At 44.4% G+C, this 18,425-nt stretch overlaps 2 protein-coding genes across 2 annotated transcripts in view; one reads left to right on the forward strand and one right to left on the reverse strand.

Annotated features, from left to right (window-relative positions):
- Positions 1-3,495: 3,495 nt before the first annotated feature.
- MEST lies at positions 3,496-17,316 on the forward strand. Its single transcript, XM_039243212.1, has 12 exons — positions 3,496-3,738; positions 6,811-6,965; positions 8,634-8,713; positions 9,107-9,184; positions 9,331-9,467; positions 9,650-9,708; positions 11,052-11,092; positions 11,640-11,710; positions 11,956-12,057; positions 12,645-12,721; positions 15,034-15,097; positions 15,985-17,316. The coding sequence occupies exons 1-12, from the start codon at positions 3,713-3,715 to the stop codon at positions 16,100-16,102; spliced, it is 1,008 nt and encodes a 335-aa protein (XP_039099143.1). The 5' UTR covers positions 3,496-3,712; the 3' UTR covers positions 16,103-17,316.
- A 94-nt stretch (positions 17,317-17,410) lies between these two features.
- COPG2 (COPI coat complex subunit gamma 2) overlaps positions 17,411-18,425 on the reverse strand; it is a 109,120-nt gene continuing 108,105 nt past the window's right edge. Inside the window, exons 23-24 of the mRNA XM_039243203.1 lie at positions 18,269-18,367; positions 17,411-17,807 (exon numbers count right to left, since the gene is read on the reverse strand). Of these exons, the coding sequence (XP_039099134.1) occupies positions 17,677-17,807; positions 18,269-18,367 (230 nt within the window). The 3' untranslated portion in view covers positions 17,411-17,676. The remainder of the gene's footprint in view (positions 17,808-18,268; positions 18,368-18,425) is intronic.

Raw genomic sequence — 18,425 nt, forward strand, 5'->3', positions numbered from 1 at the left:
GTGCTCTGAGCTGCTGTATCTTTCTCTGCAAGATGTGGGTGAAAATAGTCGTCTCACTGAGTTATTGTAAGGATTAGGGAGAAATTGGTGAAAATCCATGCTTAAAATATGAGAGCGGTTATACCTTCAGTGACATAATTTGTCGTGCATTTTAGGTGCTCTTCTCTGAACACATCCCTGTGTATGTGTCTCTTAAATTGCTTTGTAAAACAGAATAGAACCCTTCCTGTGAGGTCTAACTAGCAAAATAGAGTAGGATTAATTTATTCCGGGTACTTCTCTAATTACATTCTGCAACCTACAATGGCGTTTTTGGAGCCACAGCGCATTGATTCACTGTCACCGAAAGCCCTAAGTCTCTAATATGTGCTGCTCTTCAACCAAATTTCTCCCATGTTGAACTTCTTCCGTTTATTTGAATCGATAATTATAGGTGGCTCTTCAAAGTGGCAGTCCCAGCGCTGTCTCATCATCTACAGAAATAGCCTTGTGCCTGTTATAGTATAGGTCTCAGACTGGGGTTAGAAAAATATGGATTATTAAACCTACAGTACCCCAACCCTGCTGATCTCCCACCGCTGTCGTACAATGAATGCTGAGTTTTCTACAGTAATTTTTGCACACATCAAGGGCTTATTATGTGGGACCATGTTAGAATTGGAATGTGACAGGAGTGTGTGATAAGCCGCTGGTCGAGGGAGTGTGCTGCATGGGATGTCGGTTGAGTGTGGTGTCTGTATCCGAGAACTGAAAGGGTGTACTGAGAGCCAGCCGGAGGCAGACTTCGGTTTTATGTATGGTTACATGTTTTCTCAGGCGCTTGGACTGTTTTATACCTTGAGCCAGATTCTCCCTGGTGGAGGAAGCTTCTTTCTGGAAGTAAGTCAGACACACTTAGGAAATTTGTTAACTCTTTGGCTCCTGCGGCATTATCGCTAGCGTTTTCTCCCTCCACTTTGGAAAGCAAATTCCCAGCTTCAGCCAAGCCGACCCCTCGTAGTATCCTCCGCGCGTTCAGACTCCTTGCGCCTGCACCGGAGGGTCTTCCCAACAGGAGTGTTTTCTTCGCCTAAGCAGGTTCCGGGTTTAAAGTCCTCAACCGCCGATTCCTCTTTCCCCAAGGAAGTTTTTCGGTCCTGGAGGGTTTCTTTTGAGGGCCGATTTAGAATTCCTGCTGTCTTCCGGAGCATCTTTGGTCCACTCTCCCCCCCCACCCCCCCCCAGTTTCTCCTATCTGCCCACTTACTCTGTGACTTTCAGAATAAGATCCTTTGTGAAGGTTCAGTTCATTAAATACAAAACTGCCTTCATCTTGGGTGCTGTTGCTTCTGGTGTGGTGAGAATGAAAGTGTGGAATCTGTGGGACTCATCGGTTCTGTTGACAACAAATATGGAAAGGAAATAATGTAAAGGTTGCTATCGTTGTCTTAAATAAAAAGGAAAAACCGTTACCGCGGTGAGAGGACTGATTGAAATTTTGCTAAGTAATTCAGTCCTTAAAAGGTGGTCGTTAAAATAGGTAATCCTCTACTTTTAAAGAGAGTAATTTATATTTTGGTTAGTAACCAATTAAAGCCATAAAGGGTTTACATCCATCTGTGGCTTCTCATTTTCTTTAGGACAAATTCCAAACTCCGTAGGATGAAATACGCTTTGTAGCCTAATTTTTTTTGCCCGTCGGCACCAGGCCCGAAGGACTTGCAGTTTTCCCCAAAGGTTGTGCGGTCCTGCGCCTCCGGTGCTTTGCAAATGCCGTCCCCTCCGGTTGGAATGCTCTTTGTCTCTCCGGTAAATGTCTATTCATCATTCAAGACTACCCTCCCCCCCTCCCCTTAATTACTTCCTCCCCTGTGCGCCCTCAAATTCTTGTACTTATTCATGCAGTATTTATTAGGGGCCTGCTTTGTGGCTGGCACTGTGGCGGGCTCTGGGGATACAAAAGGTGAATAATACTTGGGCTTGGCCTTTGAGGGTCTAACATGTTAGGGGAAGGGGGCCAACCTGTCAGAAAAAAAAAATGTTGCCAGGAAATGAAAGGGGAAATTTAAGCAGCATCAGTTCTTATCTGTCTTTCCCACCGGATGGTCAGCATCTTGTGGCAGGGGCCATTTCGCATTCCGCTTCGTGTATCCGGCGCCTGGAGCACTGTAGGTGCTAAAAAAAAAAAAAAAAGCATCCCTTTCGCGACCTTGTTAATCGGACACCTGGAAGAGTGTACCCTGGTTTGCGCCACACGTTTTGATGATAGTTCGTAGGTGGTGGTTCCTCCTATGTCTGGTTGGTGGCCCTTGGCTCCCTGTGCAAAGTTAGGTTCCGGGGTGGGGGTGGGGGGGCTCCGGTGGGTTGGCTGGACTGGCCTCTGGCGATTCGTGCTCGCCTGCCCTGTCCGCTGCGGAAGGGCAGGCGCGGGCGGGCGCGAGTGGAAGGGAGGCCTGCAGCGCCCCCGCTGGGGGGGAGCCGGCACTGCTTGGGCTGCCTGGCTCGCTCGCAGCCCGCGCGCGTTCGTCAGAGTTTAAGTTTACAGCCGGAAAATGAACGCAGACACTGTGATTCTCTACACGTTTCTTTTCGAAGGCGTAACATATGCCTTTTAAAGGATCATAGATGAAGACAAAAATGCCTTTCTTCTTTCCTGTACCACTGGCGCCCTTGCATTGTGATTCAGTCGACATTCCAAAAATAAAAAATAAAAAAGGGGAGCTTTAGTCGCATAAACGTGAAGAGCAGTGTTTCCGGCGCGGTACGGGCCCCTTGCTGGGAGTGTGTGCGGCGAGAGGGCTGCGGCGGGGCTCTGGCATGCGGGCCACGTAGCGCTGCTGCAAAGGAAACGTGCCTGGCGCCGCGGCCATGGCCGTGGCGGAGCGAGAGAACCCAGACTTTACCCCAAGTTTTGCCCTTTTTGCTTCCTAGCCACCGTCTCCCGAATTAGATGATGAGATTGGTAGTAGGTGCAGCAGAGCTTATTGTTTCCCAGACATTTGGTTACCCATCGTTCGGGACCTGCGAGGTGTTGGGCATTCGAAGACCGCTGCTTTGGACAGAACCCGCGCTTCGGGCGTGGTACAGGCTGAGGGCAGGCACCACAGCTGGCCGCCCTGAGAGCCCCACCACGCCCGAGGTCCTGGGGTTGGGGGGGGGGCTGTGAGTGGCGGTCCACGGGTGGGGGTGTATGGTGCGATTTCTGGGTCCGTCTTTGCCTGTGGCGTTACCTCACCAGAGGAGGATTTCTGCCGTAGAATCTGGAGCTCAGAGTTGGGGGGGGGCCTGCGAAGGAGCAGCGGAGTGCTGGCGGGGGTCGGCAGCCCTAAAGGTGCCCCCTAGAGGAGCTGCTGGGAGAAGAAAGTTCCATCACTGCAGCGGCGGCAGGGCTGCGGGGAGGGGTGGTGGGGAGAGGCGTTGGCTGCGGCAGGAGGGGCACTGCGGCGCGGTGGGCGGGCCAGGGGCGGGGCGCGGGTGGGCTCTAAAAGTCGGTGCCCACTCGCTCGGCACTGCCGCGGCAAGCAGCGCTTCTCGGCTCTTCCTCTGCGGCAGCCGCGCCTCGGGCAGTGCCGCAGCGCACTCCCGGGCGGCTGCTCACCGCTTGCCGCGGCCGGCGCCGCCCTCGCGGGCCGCGGGCTGTGCCTTGCCGCCGGCCGGCCCTGGCCTGCCGCGGGCGCTGCGGCGCCCGGTGCTCCAAACCAGCGTGCCGGGCGGCATGGGATAAGACGCGGCCATGGTGCGCCGAGATCGCCTCCGCAGGTGGGTGCGCGCGGCAGGCGCGAGGGGGTGTGGCTGGCTCGGAGCCGCCGTCCCGGGGCGGGTGCGGGCTGGCGGGTGGCGATCTGTGCGTCTGCGCCGGGGTTGTCGGACCCCGACTCCCGTGAGGGAAAATCCCACCCGGGCTGGGGTGGGGGTGGGGGGCGCGTTCCTGTCCTCTGAGCCCTGTCTGCCTACCCGGGAGGGAATGTCACTCCTGCACGCAGTAGAATGTTCAGAGATGGAGATCTCCCAGATTTGGTATTTCTATACCCTGGTATCGCTCTGATGCGATTTTCGGATTTCTAGACCCCAACGTTGCCATGGCGTAATTTAAGATTTTTGGACCCCGGCGTCACCCTGGCGCGATGTAGGACTTGTAGACCTCAGCGTCACCCTAGTGCAATTTAAGATTTCTAGACCGCGGCATCGCCCTCTGCGATTTAGGATTTCTAGACCCTGGCTTTCCCTTAGCGCCCTTTGGGGTTTTTAGACCCCGGCATCGCACTGGCGCGATTTAGATTTTCTAGTTCTTGATATCGCTCAGATGCGATTTAGGATTTTTGAACCGGGCTTTGCTCTGGCGCGATTTAGAATTTCTAGACCCCGGTGTCGTCTTGGCGCGATGTAGGATTTTTAGATCCCGGCATTACCCTGGTGTGATTTAGGGTTTCTAGACCCCCGCATCATCGTGGCGCGATTTAGAATTTCGAGACGCTGGTATTGCTGTGGCGTAATTTGGGATTTCTAGACCCCGGTATCGCTGTGGCGTGATTTAGGATTTGAAGACCCTGGTATCGCTGTGGCGTGAGTTACTGCATAGGTGTGACTAGAACTTGCAGTGCCGTATTCTTGAGGCGTAAGTATTTTTAAGATTTCAGTAATGAGAAGCCAGGTGAAAATGATGATTTGACCAAACTGTCATAGTGTTACACATGAATTGTTTGCATTGATTTATAGAGTAGTTCACCGTCTCACTGCGATGCCGTAAGGTGGCAGGTTTGGTGGTATTAAATGTATTTTTTTCCTCTTTATAAGACGAAGAATTCAGGGATGGTAAAGGTTGATTAATTTACAGAAGGTTTGTTACTGAGGTTTGCTGGATTTATACTTTTGACTTGTGGCTTATTAAGTAATGGAGATTTTGGTCAAAAAAATGTTTAATTCATTTTGGCTATTGACTGCCAGATTGCATCCCTACTAAAAATCCTAAAATGTTGTTAGGGGCATTTTTACTGGGGTTAAATTAAGCCGGAAAACGGCTTCCTGAGACGTTGATTCTTTTTCCTTTCTTGGAGTAAAAGAGAAGGTGTAGAGGGTGGGGGTGTCCGGGAGTGGAAAGTGTATAGTCGTTGCACCCCCCCCTCCCCCAGCCTTCTGCTTGCTCCTCTAGTAGCCCCTCCCTGACTCTGTGCTGAGTCATTGCAGATATGCGTCTGCTGGAACCCCTGAATGAATGAGCTGAGACGCAGGGGTGGGGGGGGAGGAGGGGAGCGATGAAATATATGAGCTGAAGTACAGTACAGATGATAGCTAATATCTAATGATAGCTAAACCTGATGCTTTTCGTCATGTATTTTTCAAGGAGCTACTGGGATGTAGCCTGCTACTATTATGGGGTGAAAAATGTGATAATAATCATCATGTTTGCGGGCACTTTTTGGAATCACAAGGTACAAACAAATCATTGGGTCAGCTACTTTGGAGAAAAAAAAAAACAAAAGACTGCCCTAAGTAATGCCTAAAAAAATAGGCAAAGATGCTGCTCAGATTCTTTAAGGGATGTGGTTATTATACCACTGTGACACCACAGCCTTATTTATTTCTTTTAGAGTAAAAAAAAAAAAAAAAAGTATTTTGTGAGTTGGATTCATTTGTGATGGGTAGGGGTCGTGGCCAGACTACAGGGAATATGGTGGAAGGGTGGGTGTACACGCACAAAGCCATTTCCCCGAGGGCTTTAACAATTCGGTTCCCTCATTTATAGCTCTGTTTTCTTGACAACTCTTATTTTAGTTTTATAGAGTATTTCCAATCTGTTTATTTTGAGATCCCTTCCATTCTACTGATAATTTTTCCCTGGCGACTATTTGAAGTCATAAGCCAGAAACAGGGAACTATTTCTAATTCCTGTTTAGCACTCGTCATTGTGGATAGACTGACCTGGACCTTTGAAGTCCTGGGTACGAGAAGGTGGGGTATGCAAACCAGTGCTTTCCTTCCAGAGACAAAAGCGATTTCCAGATGTTGGGTATGAGCTCTGCCTTATTTTTTTGAGGTGTGTGCAGGGGGCGGGGGGAGGTAGCAGTCCTAAAAAAATTAAATAAATGGGAGCTTCCTCAAGAGTCTGCTCAGTAGAGCAGAAATATAATCTGCCCTGACCTCTCGGGAGATTAGATATTGTGGGTCATGACAAAGCTGCTTATGTTGGGATACGCAGTGCACCGGGGTTCGTTCTTTCACAGACGGTTTACCTGGGGCTGTAGTACCAAGTGGGACTTCACTGGGGTCAGAGAATTGATAAATATTAAAAAATCAAAACTGGCTCTCTGCTTAAGGACATACGATACTACTGCACACGCTTTTTAAAAAAATCATTAGTAAAAAAACGACATCTATGTATCTGTATATAACATTTTACTGGTGGGGCTTATGGAGTAAATATGAAGGAAATCGTTACTATTTTCTGGGGAAGCTTTGATAAAAGCCAATGAAATGGTGCACAGTACTTCTTTTTACTTTACACGCAAAACCTCTTCAGCAAGTGTTGGGAAAAGCACAATGGGAGGAAGGGAAAGCACCCTGAGGGATTAAAGTGGGAAGGAGAGGGGAAAGATTACATATGAAAATAATATATTTTTTTCCTTAGAATGGTGAGAAAATGCGGTGACCGCATAGCAGGCAGAGGTGTGCTTACGTTCTTCTTGGTAAACTTTCTGCCTTGGTTCACATGGAGGGCAAGGCAGTCACCGTGTGGTACCAGAAATTTCCCACCCCACCTTAACCAATTTGGGGCTTGCTGAAGCATGTACAGCTCCCCCCACTGCTTACCCCAGGTCTCTGATTTTCCTACAGGATGAGGGAGTGGTGGGTCCAGGTGGGTCTGCTGGCTGTGCCCCTGCTTGCGGCCTACCTGCATATCCCACCCCCCCAGCTCTCTCCTGCTCTGCACTCCTGGAAGTCGTCAGGCAAATTTTTCACCTACAAGGGATTGCGCATCTTCTACCAAGGTAAGAAGAGGGCTGTCGGAGTCCCCTGCGTGTACAGATCCCATAGGCCCCCCTGAGGTACTTATTTTGTGTCTATTGACCTCTGTTGGCCCTCAGTGATGGCGGGGGGTGGGGGGCAAACCCCCGTTTTCTGTGTAGTGTGAAGGAATGAACTGATTCCCCTCATTAACTCCATAGCAGGGAAACTCAAAGGAAACTTCTGGGGGTGGGGGTCGATGGAATTAATTCTGATTTCTGTAGAACTGACTTTTCAGTATAATTTTTCTTCGTAGCCTCATTTGTATTGATAGGTATTGGTTTTCTCTTTTGAGCGCCCCTAGTGTTAGGTAATATAAACGGTATTCAATAGACAGACCTACCCTTGGTTCTGTTTCCCTCCATCCCTGATTTCATTTTATTGTGTTCTATAAAGATTATTTGTTACACGCATAACTGTGATTTAAGCCTTATACCCCTGTATAAATTAATTTTCTGATGGTAATTATTGTTATGACTGCTACTTGTCAAGTAATTACCAGATGGTAGTCATTGAATTATGTTTTCAACCTTCATTATTTCATTTAATCTTTACAACAGTACTTGGATATGGGTGCCATTAACCCCTTTTATAGGTAAAGAAACTGTGAAACAAGATTGGGAAAGATTTCTTTTGAGCGGGGGTCAAGAGCAATAACGAAAAATGTTTGTCATAAACCGTTTTTCATTATTGCTCCTGACCTCCTCTCATTTGCTGTATTCAATTAGGTAAGTATATACTTTTCTTTACACTGGTCATTTAATTGTTTCTAGCTTTTTAATGTCTTAAATAGTCAACGTTGAAATCTTCATGTATATGTTTATATGTATTTATTTTATCCATATATTTTCAAACTACACTACTTGTAAATGGAATGGTTTTAATTGCATGGATCCTCAAGAATATTTTTTAATTGCTTCTGATTAAATGATTTCTACAAACCTTATCAAATCTCATGCCACTGGCAGCATGTACGAATGTGTCCGTTTTAATCTAATACTTTCAACAAGACCTTTTACTATTTAAATGACTAAAAGATGCTTGTGAATTAAAAATGTTCATGTCTGTACTGATTAGAGTTTTTTTGTTCTTGTTAGAACTTTTAATAGTTTGAGCACTATGCTTTTGATACTGGATTGGGTCTCCCCCAGGGGAAATAAAAGTGCTGTACAAATAAAATAAACTAAGGTGTTCACCAGGTTGAGGAAGAGTTGCTATATTGTAGAGAATTTTTGTGAGGCCATCAATGAAAAGGTACCAAGAATCTGTAGTGTTTATGTTGTGATTGTATACTTTTAACTGTGCAAGTTTACTTTTTACTGTGGAAAACAATTTACATATTAGTAATAGAGAATAAAGAAAGAGATGGGGAAATGCTTTAAAAAATCTAATTGAAATTAAGCAGATTCCCTTCAAGTATTCTCATATAAAGTGTGTTATTTATGTTTTTAATATACAGATGAAAAGAAAATCATCAAGTGCCTGTTTTTACTTAAAGCAGTAAGCTTGCATTTTAAAAATGAATGTATTATTTTGATTCCATTAATTTAGGCAGGGTTTTTTGTCCTTGATACCAGATTCCATAGATTTGAATATTTTCAAGGTTATTTTTTCAGGCGGTCAGCCTAACTGATTCCTTTCCTTTTTTCTAGACTCTGTGGGTGTGGTTGGAAGCCCTGAGATAGTTGTGCTTTTGCATGGCTTTCCAACATCCAGCTATGATTGGTACAAGGTAATGAAATCAGATTTCTAGATCCGACTCTATCTTTAAAAATCCAAAATCAAGGGCTATGTTATCAGCACTGCAGGGTTCTTACATATTTGAGTTGCTTAATAAAACAGGATTAAATGTAGAACTCTTACTCATTTACTGTAAGAGAGTAAAAAACTCTCTGGTGATCTGGAAAGGATCATTGACAAGTTAAAAATGCTAGAGTTTTTCCCTGAATGGAGATTAGGAGTAAACCAAGAGGATCATCCATGGGCCTGTGGTGGTTTCATGGGATTTTTTTCTTTATCGAAGTCTGTTTGTTAAGTCAAGATGGGGATGAAACGCCTGCACGGTAGGTTAGAGGAGAGGAAGCACAGGATTACAGAATCCAGACCCCGTCTTTCTTTCTTGTAGATTTGGGAAGGTCTGACCCTAAGGTTTCATCGAGTGATTGCCCTTGATTTCTTGGGCTTTGGCTTCAGTGACAAACCGGTAAGCAGCATCTAGATGGGGCCAGTGTTTTTGGGGGGGGGGGAGGCGCGGGTAGGAGGGCTGTTGGATGAGGACAGAGGGTCAGGCTGGGAGACAGATCTGCTCTTGTGACGTCATCCTGTATGTCTGGGCTTTCTTCTCCTTAGAGACCACATCACTACTCCATATTCGAGCAGGCCAGCATTGTGGAGGCTCTTTTGCGGCACCTGGGGCTCCAGAACCGCAGGATCAACCTTTTGTCTCATGATTATGGAGATATCGTTGCTCAGGAGCTGCTCTATAGGTCAGTGAGGTCACACAGACTTCAGTACTACTCACAGGTATCACTGGTTTAAAGTGCTGGGAAAAAGAAATGGTTCCTGGATTCTTTCTCGCCCTTTTTCCCCTCTTGGGTAATTTGTCTTCAGTGGCTGCATTGGTGTATGTCCACTGAGTCCGATGTGTGTCTCCCTCACCCCTTTTTAGGTTCAAGCAGAATCGATCTGGTCGGCTTACCATAAAGAGTCTCTGTCTGTCAAATGGAGGTAATTGCCATGGTGGTGGGTGGAAAGGGAGGTGTAGCCCCGAAGGGCCACATGTGGGTATCACGTTGACATCTAAACGGTAACCTTATGATACAGTAGGCAGACAGAATTACACTAGAGGATCTTGACCTTTTTTGGGCCATGAACGACTTTGGTGGTCTAATGAGGTTTATTAGACCCCTTCTAAGAATAATATTTTTAAATATAGAAAGTAAAATGAATAGGATCACAAAGGAAACTGATCGTATTGGCAAACAGCTAATAAAAAGCTGTGCTATAGTAACATGTGTGTCTTTGTCAATGTATTGCATGGCAAGATCTTTGGGTAGGTCTAACCACAACTGGTAGTGAGTCTGGTAGTGAGAAGTGCAAACGCCATTTTGCACTTGCTGCAGTAGCTGTGACGGGTTATACAGATAGTTGTGATGAAACCACAGGTGCTTCTGATCCTCTGTGGTTAGTTCCAAAAACTCTTTTAAGTTTTTAAAACATTTTTTAAAAATGTTTGTATATTTTTGAGTGGGAGGGAGAGAATCCCAAGCAGGTTCTGTGGTTGACAGCCCAGAGCCCAGTGCAGGGCTCCCGAGCTCAACAAACCAGAAGATCGTGACCTGAGCTGAAATCAAGAGTCAACGGACTGAGTCACCCAGGGACCTCCTCCCCCGCCCCCTCCCCACAAGAAAACTCTTAACTGACCAGAGTGCCAAGCTTCATTTAGAAATTAGGGAACCTTTGATTAGATCTTTTGGAGAGGTTACTTTTTCCTTGTATGCCATTGAGCCTGACTTGTAAATATTCACGAATACCTGGATGTCCCCTGAATGTCATAAGGGCAGCTGGGGATGGGAGTCTCTCCCTTTATCAGCGATGCTCATGGCTTTCTCTCATTGACTCTGGAGAAAAATAGAAAAGGAAACTCTAGCTTTTTGGGTTTTTTTTTTTTTTTTCTCCTCCTGGGGACCTACAGTCCCTGAAAAAATCACTGGTTTCTTTTGTAGCCCAAATCACTAACAATACTGGGTACTCTGAGGAATGAGAAGAAAGGCCAAGGGAGGTCAGGGCTTGGTCATCAGCATCAGGGACGATCACATACATTAGCTTTCCCCTGTTTCTCTACTCGTCCAATGGGGAAAGTAATCCCAGCAGTAGAATCTGACCTGTTAAACAGAGAATTCCCTGGAGAAGTAATTAGATGACAGAACTAAGTCTTATTGGTAATCCTGTTTCTGGCAGTAAAGGCCCCAAATGTGACAGTCAATCGGGAGATAGTCCCCGATAATGGGCCTGTGTTTGGCCTAAAATTGTTGGTAAATAACTAACATGAGTGTCTTCTTCTCCTATAGGTATATTTCCTGAGACTCACCGTCCTCTCCTTCTCCAAAAGGTTGGCTACTCCAGTGACAGAATTTTAGTTTTTAAGATTTATGCCAACATAAATAATGCTAAGACCTTTCTGAGGGCCATACCTGCTGTAATGGGCCATGATTACAATGCTCTCCTCAGGAATTTACATTAATAAAGTTAGTTTTTTTCCTTCTTATGCAGATAAAGCAAGTTTCTAGGTAAAGCCTCCTTTCTGAGAGTAAGAGATCAGCAACCATTTGGAGACATGCAGCCACCTAAAGATTTGTGTCATTAGCATGACGTCTGAACAGATCAGATCCTAAAGTTAGAAACTACCGATCCCAACATTGGTTAAAAATCTTAGGAATTTAGTGAAGTGTAGAAATGTGATCTTAAAGGGAACTACAAATAAGTCTGCCGTCTGTGAGAGAATGGGTAGGCACAGCAAGAAACGGAGAGCCAAAAAGGAAATGTCTCAGTAGAAGGACATTTGGCTTAAGTCCTTTTTAAATTCCTAATAGAAAACTTGTGTCCCGGTTAGTGGTTTTCTTTCTCTAAATTCTTGATTTTTACTCCTTTACCTACAGCTTCTCAAAGATGGAGGCGTCCTGTCACCCATCCTCACACGATTGATGAACTTCTTTGTATTCTCCCGAGGGTGAGTCATTATTGATCCGCTATAGCCTGGGAACAATGGAGTGAAAAATTGCCATTAAGATTCTGGGCCAAATCCTAGGGCTTGATATTTTAAAAAACACAGGTGTTGGCCATTTGCCAGGGAAGTAATAGAAGGAATGCACAAGTCAGTTAAGGGTCACACTCTGTGACCTGTGAGGTTCCAGTCATATTTTATGTCCTGGATTCTTCTCACCTATGTCTTTCTGCTTTTTTGGGCTCTTTCAGTCTCACCCCTGTCTTTGGGCCGTACACCCGCCCCTCTGAGAGTGAGCTGTGGGACATGTGGGCAGGGATCCGCAACAATGATGGAAACTTAGTTATCGACAGGTAAGAAACAACACTTTGCTTTGGCTTCCAGAGAAGCTTTTTTTTTGTTTGTTTGTTTGTTTGTTTGTTTTTGGAAAGCGAGGATAACTATAGGATTTCTTGTTCTGTTCCTTGCTGGCTGTGCCCTCTCACAAGAGGGTTGGTTATGGTTTGTGAGAAAAACGAGAAAGTCCTGCTGTACTTTCTGAGAAGAAAGACATGGAGAGTAGTGAGCCCTGAGCAGAAGCCCTGTGGCATAGAGTTTAGATAAATAGCTGCAAATTCTACTGCTAAATCAGTAACCGGCCAACTGAGTCTAGCAAATCCTACTCTGGGCTTTTTGTTAATGTTAAATGCTTCAGAATGTCTAATCATGGTTGTGAAAGGAGCCTCGTACTTCTCATACATCTCAAAGTACAAGTCTCTTCCTTTTTCATGTCTTTTCTGTAGCAATAGGGACTGAGAGGGAGAGCTCTCTGTCTTGTACAAAGCATCTTCATGTCTTGGTTCAAATGAGAATGTAGCGGCTTTCATTTTAGGATGCCTTTGCATTCCTTTAAGAATAAAAATTCTTGTTCTATTCTTGCTGACACGTCCATCTATTATAGTCTCTTACAGTACATCAACCAGAGGAAGAAGTTTAGAAGGCGCTGGGTGGGAGCTCTTGCTTCTGTAACTATTCCCAGTGAGTACATCTCTGCTACATTTTGATAGGAATACCGAGGGACTGTGGGAGCTAAAACCATTGCCAGGTTTAGCAAATAAAAATGTAAGACACCCAGCTGAATTTGAATTTCAGATAAACAGCAAGTACTTTTCTAGAGTAAGTATGTGCTTGGCAGTATTTTGACATCTTTATACTAAAAAAAATCATTTCTTACCTGAAATTCACATTTAACTGGGCATCTTTTATTTAATCTGGCAGCCCTACTTCCAGCATCTGGAACACCACAGACACATGTTGTAGAGCAAAGTATAGAAGACAGGGAGCTGCTATTGCAGAGGTAGTTGGGGTCACTGTCAGGAGTGGGAGTGAGGCCAGCTCTGGTGCTGGCCCTTCTCCATGGCTGCCACATTAAATGCTGAAGGGCCGGGACAGAAGGCGGTTTAGATTACTAATTGAGAGGCTGTAGGTGTTTCTGCTCATTTGTCTATTTGTTCTTAGAGATTTAAAAAGGAAAAAAAAAAATCAGCGCAGTGTCTCATACTTAGTAGCTAGTGCCCAAGAAATTATTGGTTGACTTAAAATGTCAGTGGCCAATGATAACTGAAGAGAGACCTAAATAATGATGGTATCCTGGATTCATAGGAAGACTGTATGCACAGTGTAGCTTAGTCCTCTTGGTCCAGGCACAGAAGAGCTAGAAGAGGGACTGAATGGCTGTGTATAGAACTGTCCCAAATGGACTGTTAGGCTTATTCCCAGGAGTTCCTTAACCTACTTATGAAAAGCAGCTAGATTTCTAAGCATAAAATTCTTTAAAAAATTTTTTTAACATTTATTTTTGAGAGAGAGGGGGAGAGCGAGCGAGTGGGAGCACTAGTGGCAGAGGACAAGAGGGAGACAGAGAATCCGAAGCAGGCTCTCCACAGTGAGAGCCCTACGTGGGGCTCAAACTCACAAACTGTGAGCTGATCACCTGAGCCGAAATCGAGCCGGCCACTTAACTGACTGAGCCACCCAGGCACCCCTAAGCATAAAAGATTTTTAATCAGCTTAACGATAACCCACAACCCTCGGACCAGCTAAGCATAAAAGATTTTTAAAGAAGATCTTTTGAAACAAAAAATAATCAAGTGAGACTTCATCGAACTCAAAAAGCTCTGTATAGGTAAAGAAACCATCAACAAAAGGGAAAAATATTTGCAAACCATGCATCCAACAAGGGGTTAATATCCAAAATTATTAAAGAACTCATACACTCAATAGCAAAAAAACAAGCCAATTAAAAACTGGGCAAAGGATGTGAATAGATATTTCTGCAAAGAGGATATAGGAGAGGCCAACAGGTACATGAAGAGTTCAAGATCACTAGTCATTAGGTAATGCAAATTAAAACCAGAATGAGAGATCACCTCTCACCTGTTAGAATGGCCATCATCAAAAAGACAAGAGACAAGACAATTAAGAGTTGGTGTGGATCTGGAGGAAAGGGAGCCCTTGTGCACTGGTGGTGGGGTTGTAAATGGGGACAGCCATGGTGGAACACAGTATGGAGGATCCTAAAAAAAGTGAAAATAGAACCGCCAAATGATCTGGCAACTCCACTTCTGGAGTTTCATTTCCTTTGGAAATGAAAACACTTGAAAAGGTGTCTGCACCCCCGTGTTCATAGCTGCATTGTTTATGATAGCCAAGACATGGAAACAGCCTGCGTGTCCATCCATCAGGGAGTGGGTAAAAAAGCTGGGATATCTAATATCCATATAGATATACACAGTGGGCATTATTCAGCCATAAGGCCATCTTCCCATTTGTGACAACATGATGAACCTACAGGGCGTTGTGATTAAATGAGAGAAGTCAGACAGAAAGACAAATACTGTGTGATATCAGTGGAGATCATACTGTGGAATTTAAAAAAAACCCACCAAACTCAGAGGAAAAGAGATTAGATCTGTGGTTACCAGAGGTGGGGGGAGGGGGAAACTGGAGGAAAGGAGTTAAAATGTACAGACTTCCACTTAGAGTAAGTACTAGGGATATAATGTACAACGTAATGACTATAGCCAACAAGAAAATTGCTGAGAGAGTAAGTAGATCCCAAGAATTGTTTTCTTTTTATCATGTGTCTCTAGGAGGTGGATGTTAAGTGAACCTGTTTTGGTAATCATTTCACAAAATACATACACCATACCGTCAAGCTGCGTGCTTTAAGCTTAAATAGTAATGTATGTCCATTATTTCTCAGTGAAGACCGGAAAAACAATTTTTTTTGAAGGGGTAGGAGAATAGACGTGAAAGCTTTAGTAGTTCATTCCTCTTCTCTCTTCTAGTTCATTTTATCTACGGGCCACTGGATCCCGTTAACCCCTATCCAGAGTTTTTGGAGCTGTACAGGTGAGTCTCCCTCAGTGAAATTTGTTCCGTTTCTCATGACCGTGGCGAGGAGGAGAGTCATGGTCCCTGCCCTCACTGGCTGTTCATCTAGGAAACACACACAGAGATAATTGGGGAATCTTATTTGCATAAGTGGAAAGATGAAAAAGTTTAGTTCTACACTGTCTTGGTTTATACAGCCTGTTTCCACTGTCATGGATACCATACACTCCTAGGTGTACAGGTAAGGAAAAGCTATCATGTGAACCAAGGACCGGAAGTAGGTCTGTCTTAAGAAATGTTTGCTTTAGTCTGACTGTAAAGCTAACTCCTCAACCTTGGCTGTAAGGAGAGATTGAGAAGAGTTCACTGTGGAAAAATACCTTCTCCTTGGTGGTTATTTTCTCTAGTACTTACTCCGAAGGTGTTGGAATAAGAAATCTTGATTATGTCGCATAAGACTGTCCCATACCTTCATATGGCCTAGCAGAAACAACCCAGTAGTAAATAGTGTGCATTTAATTCTAAACAAAATGCCCCCCCACCACTGTCTCCCGCTAGGGTTGAGGAAGGTCTTTTATTATCTTCACTTGGACTTGTTTGATGCCTCATGCTTCTCTAAGGAGCCGGAAGTCATCCTGCTTGGGCAGGTGTTACAGAGTGTTTTGTTTTCAAGTTGTTGTCTGTTGGGTTATGAACATTTAAGAACCAGCCTGCTTATGTCATAAATGGAATTGGCAGGTTTATCCGCCCAAGATACAATTCTAGAGTAGAAGGTGAAAAAGCTCTTTGTTGGTTCCTTCCAGTGTGGTACGTCTGTAAGGGCATTTACTGGGGCTGCCCACTGGCTTGCATCCCTCCCCTCCCTCCAGCCTCAAGTTCACCTCCATGCTGTTCTCTTCCACTAGGAAAACGCTGCCGCGGTCCACAGTCTCGATTCTGGATGACCACATTAGCCACTACCCACAGCTAGAGGATCCCATGGGCTTCTTGAATGCATACATGGGCTTCATCAACTCCTTCTGAGCTGGAAAGAGTAGCTTCCCTGTATTACCTCCCCTACTCCCTTACCTGTTGTGTATTCCACTTAGGAAGAGATGCCCAAAAGAGGTCCAGGCCACCAAACACTACTCTCTCACAAAAGTCCACCTGACTCACTTGTGATCAGCATACAGTTAAAAGCCCACAGAAGCTCTGGCTAAGGGTGGCCCTAACAGTCCACCTCCCACTCTTCTAGCATCAGAGCAACTGTATAGACTTGCCTTTGTCTTTGTGCTATTAGAACATTCTGAGAAGATTACTACTCACAGACTCAGAAAGACAGGTGTTTTAAAAGTCGTCTTAGCAATTCTGTGGACTTTTCTGAAATATTTAGAAATGCTAATTTCTGGCCCATCCTCGATTGGAATCCTATGGTAAAGAATGAGGCGAGGGTGTCTCCTTACCTGTCCTCAAATGGCTGTAAGGGCACATGCTTTTGTAAGTTCTCTAAGCAACACAGCTTAGTAAGAGAGTGAGTCTCCCTTGTCATAACTTTGGATTTCGTTCCATCAGCTGCTTTTAATTATAGGCATTTTGTTGACCTAGGTTTTGGTTTGAATATGCAGTATTCTAAGTATACTTTAAGACTATGATTTACCTGCACGTATTATATGTATTTTATAAAGATACTAAACCAGCAGATACTCTGGCAGAATAGTGAACCTTATTCAATAGGTTTCATTTCTGAATAAGTTGAATTAAATCTGAACTATTTACAGAATTTCCTAAAATCACAGGATGTTAAGGACCAGTAGCATCCATGCCAGAGATTTACTGTTATTAGCTAATAGCAAATAACAGTCTGACTCTTCATACCTCAGTGCTTAGAAGTATGTCCCTCCTGAGCTGGAGGGGAGGGGATCATTGTACAGTCCAAGGTACCATGCTGAATGTACATGGACTGCTTTCATGACAATTGCGTAACTTCTCGTTGGTTGTCCTAGAGAAGCTTCCTCTTGTAGCTCAATAATTCCTGTACTTTACAGACAGGAAAGTTCCAGAAACTTTAAGAACAAATTCTGAAAGGCCTATGAGCAAATGGTGCTGAATACGTTTTTTTTAAGCCACAGCTTCATTGTCTTAGTCAAAACAGGATGATTGAGTGATTAAATTCTTTTTTTTTATTAGCAACTTGAAGTATAACGACTGAAACTGGAATAAGTGTTTATTTTCTATTAATAAAAATGAATTTTGACAAAAGTGGACTCTGGCTTCCCCTCCCCCACCACCCCTCTGGGATAAAAGCTTTCCAACATTGTCAGGAGCTTTTAGACACACATTAAACTAAAGAATATGATGAAGTTAAGCAGCTAGGGTACAGGCTAGTATCTGATTTGCAACATCACCCAAAGCTGACCAAGTATTAATTAAAAAAGAAAAGAAATTTACATGCACAAGGACAGATATTTGCTTGATCTGCTGGCTCAGGGCCAAATGTTTAATTTGCTTCTCCAAAGATGTTAATCTTTAAAAGTATGATTCTTGGAAATTCATGCCACTAGCCTAAAAGCCCACTGACAGTGAAGGACGCCGTCAACTTCATCTTGCCCAGTGAAAATTTATCCAACAGAAGCTAAGATAACATCTACAGGTGTTCCCTCTTTGCTTCTGACGGTCACCTGCATGGTCACTCCGTCTGCTAAGGCCAGCCTGGACCTCACCAATAAATCATAGCCACCTCTGTATACACCTGAGAGAAAAAAAGCAAGGAAAACTAGAGTAAGAACTCAAAAGAAGCTCTGAATCATGAACTATATCATGCTCTGCTTGCATTTCCTTTATTTTAGTGTAGCTTTTCTAGACATTCGTGTTTACAGTGAAAATTGAATCCTGTGGACAAATTCTAAGTAATCTTTTGTATTCTTGTGATACCAGGCACATAGAAGGTATTCAATAATACTGGTTTGAAGGTGGGGAAGTGGTGGCGTTGGTGTCTGTGGGAGAGATTTCAGTGTTTTAGGCCAAATTTACTTCTTTAGAGAACAATGTAAGGATAGCAGGCAAATAATTAAACAGCTAAGACAAATGACTCATTGACAGGGCTTCAAATGATAACTCCTAATGGGATCACGGAACAGTAGCCAGACACAGGAGCCCCTGCACCCCCTCCTATTTTGCAACCAAAGGGAGAATCCAATGGAAGTCTCTTACCTGCCAGATAGAGGGAATGGGAATTCTTGTTCTCGGGTACTTTGTCTGACCTCTCACACGGCTGCATGCCCAGAAATGTGATGATGTTGTTGACAGCTTCTGTGTCGAGAAGATACCACAGTGTCAGGAGAGCTCAGCCCGGGGGTCTGCCCCTGTA

The sequence above is a fragment of the Hyaena hyaena genome, unplaced genomic scaffold (assembly GCF_003009895.1).
Source record: "Hyaena hyaena isolate Hyena2069 unplaced genomic scaffold, ASM300989v1 scaffold_8, whole genome shotgun sequence".
NCBI classification, from domain to species: Eukaryota; Metazoa; Chordata; class Mammalia; order Carnivora; family Hyaenidae; genus Hyaena; species Hyaena hyaena.

Excerpts from the sequence above, each read along its gene's own strand:
- MEST (XM_039243212.1), top strand. The coding sequence starts at position 3,713 with ATGGTGCGCCGAGATCGCCTCCGCAG. Across the intron at positions 12,058-12,644 it reads GGAAACTTAGTTATCGACAG|TCTCTTACAGTACATCAACC; the intron begins GTAAGAAACAAC and ends CATCTATTATAG. Across the intron at positions 15,098-15,984 it reads GAGTTTTTGGAGCTGTACAG|GAAAACGCTGCCGCGGTCCA; the intron begins GTGAGTCTCCCT and ends CTCTTCCACTAG.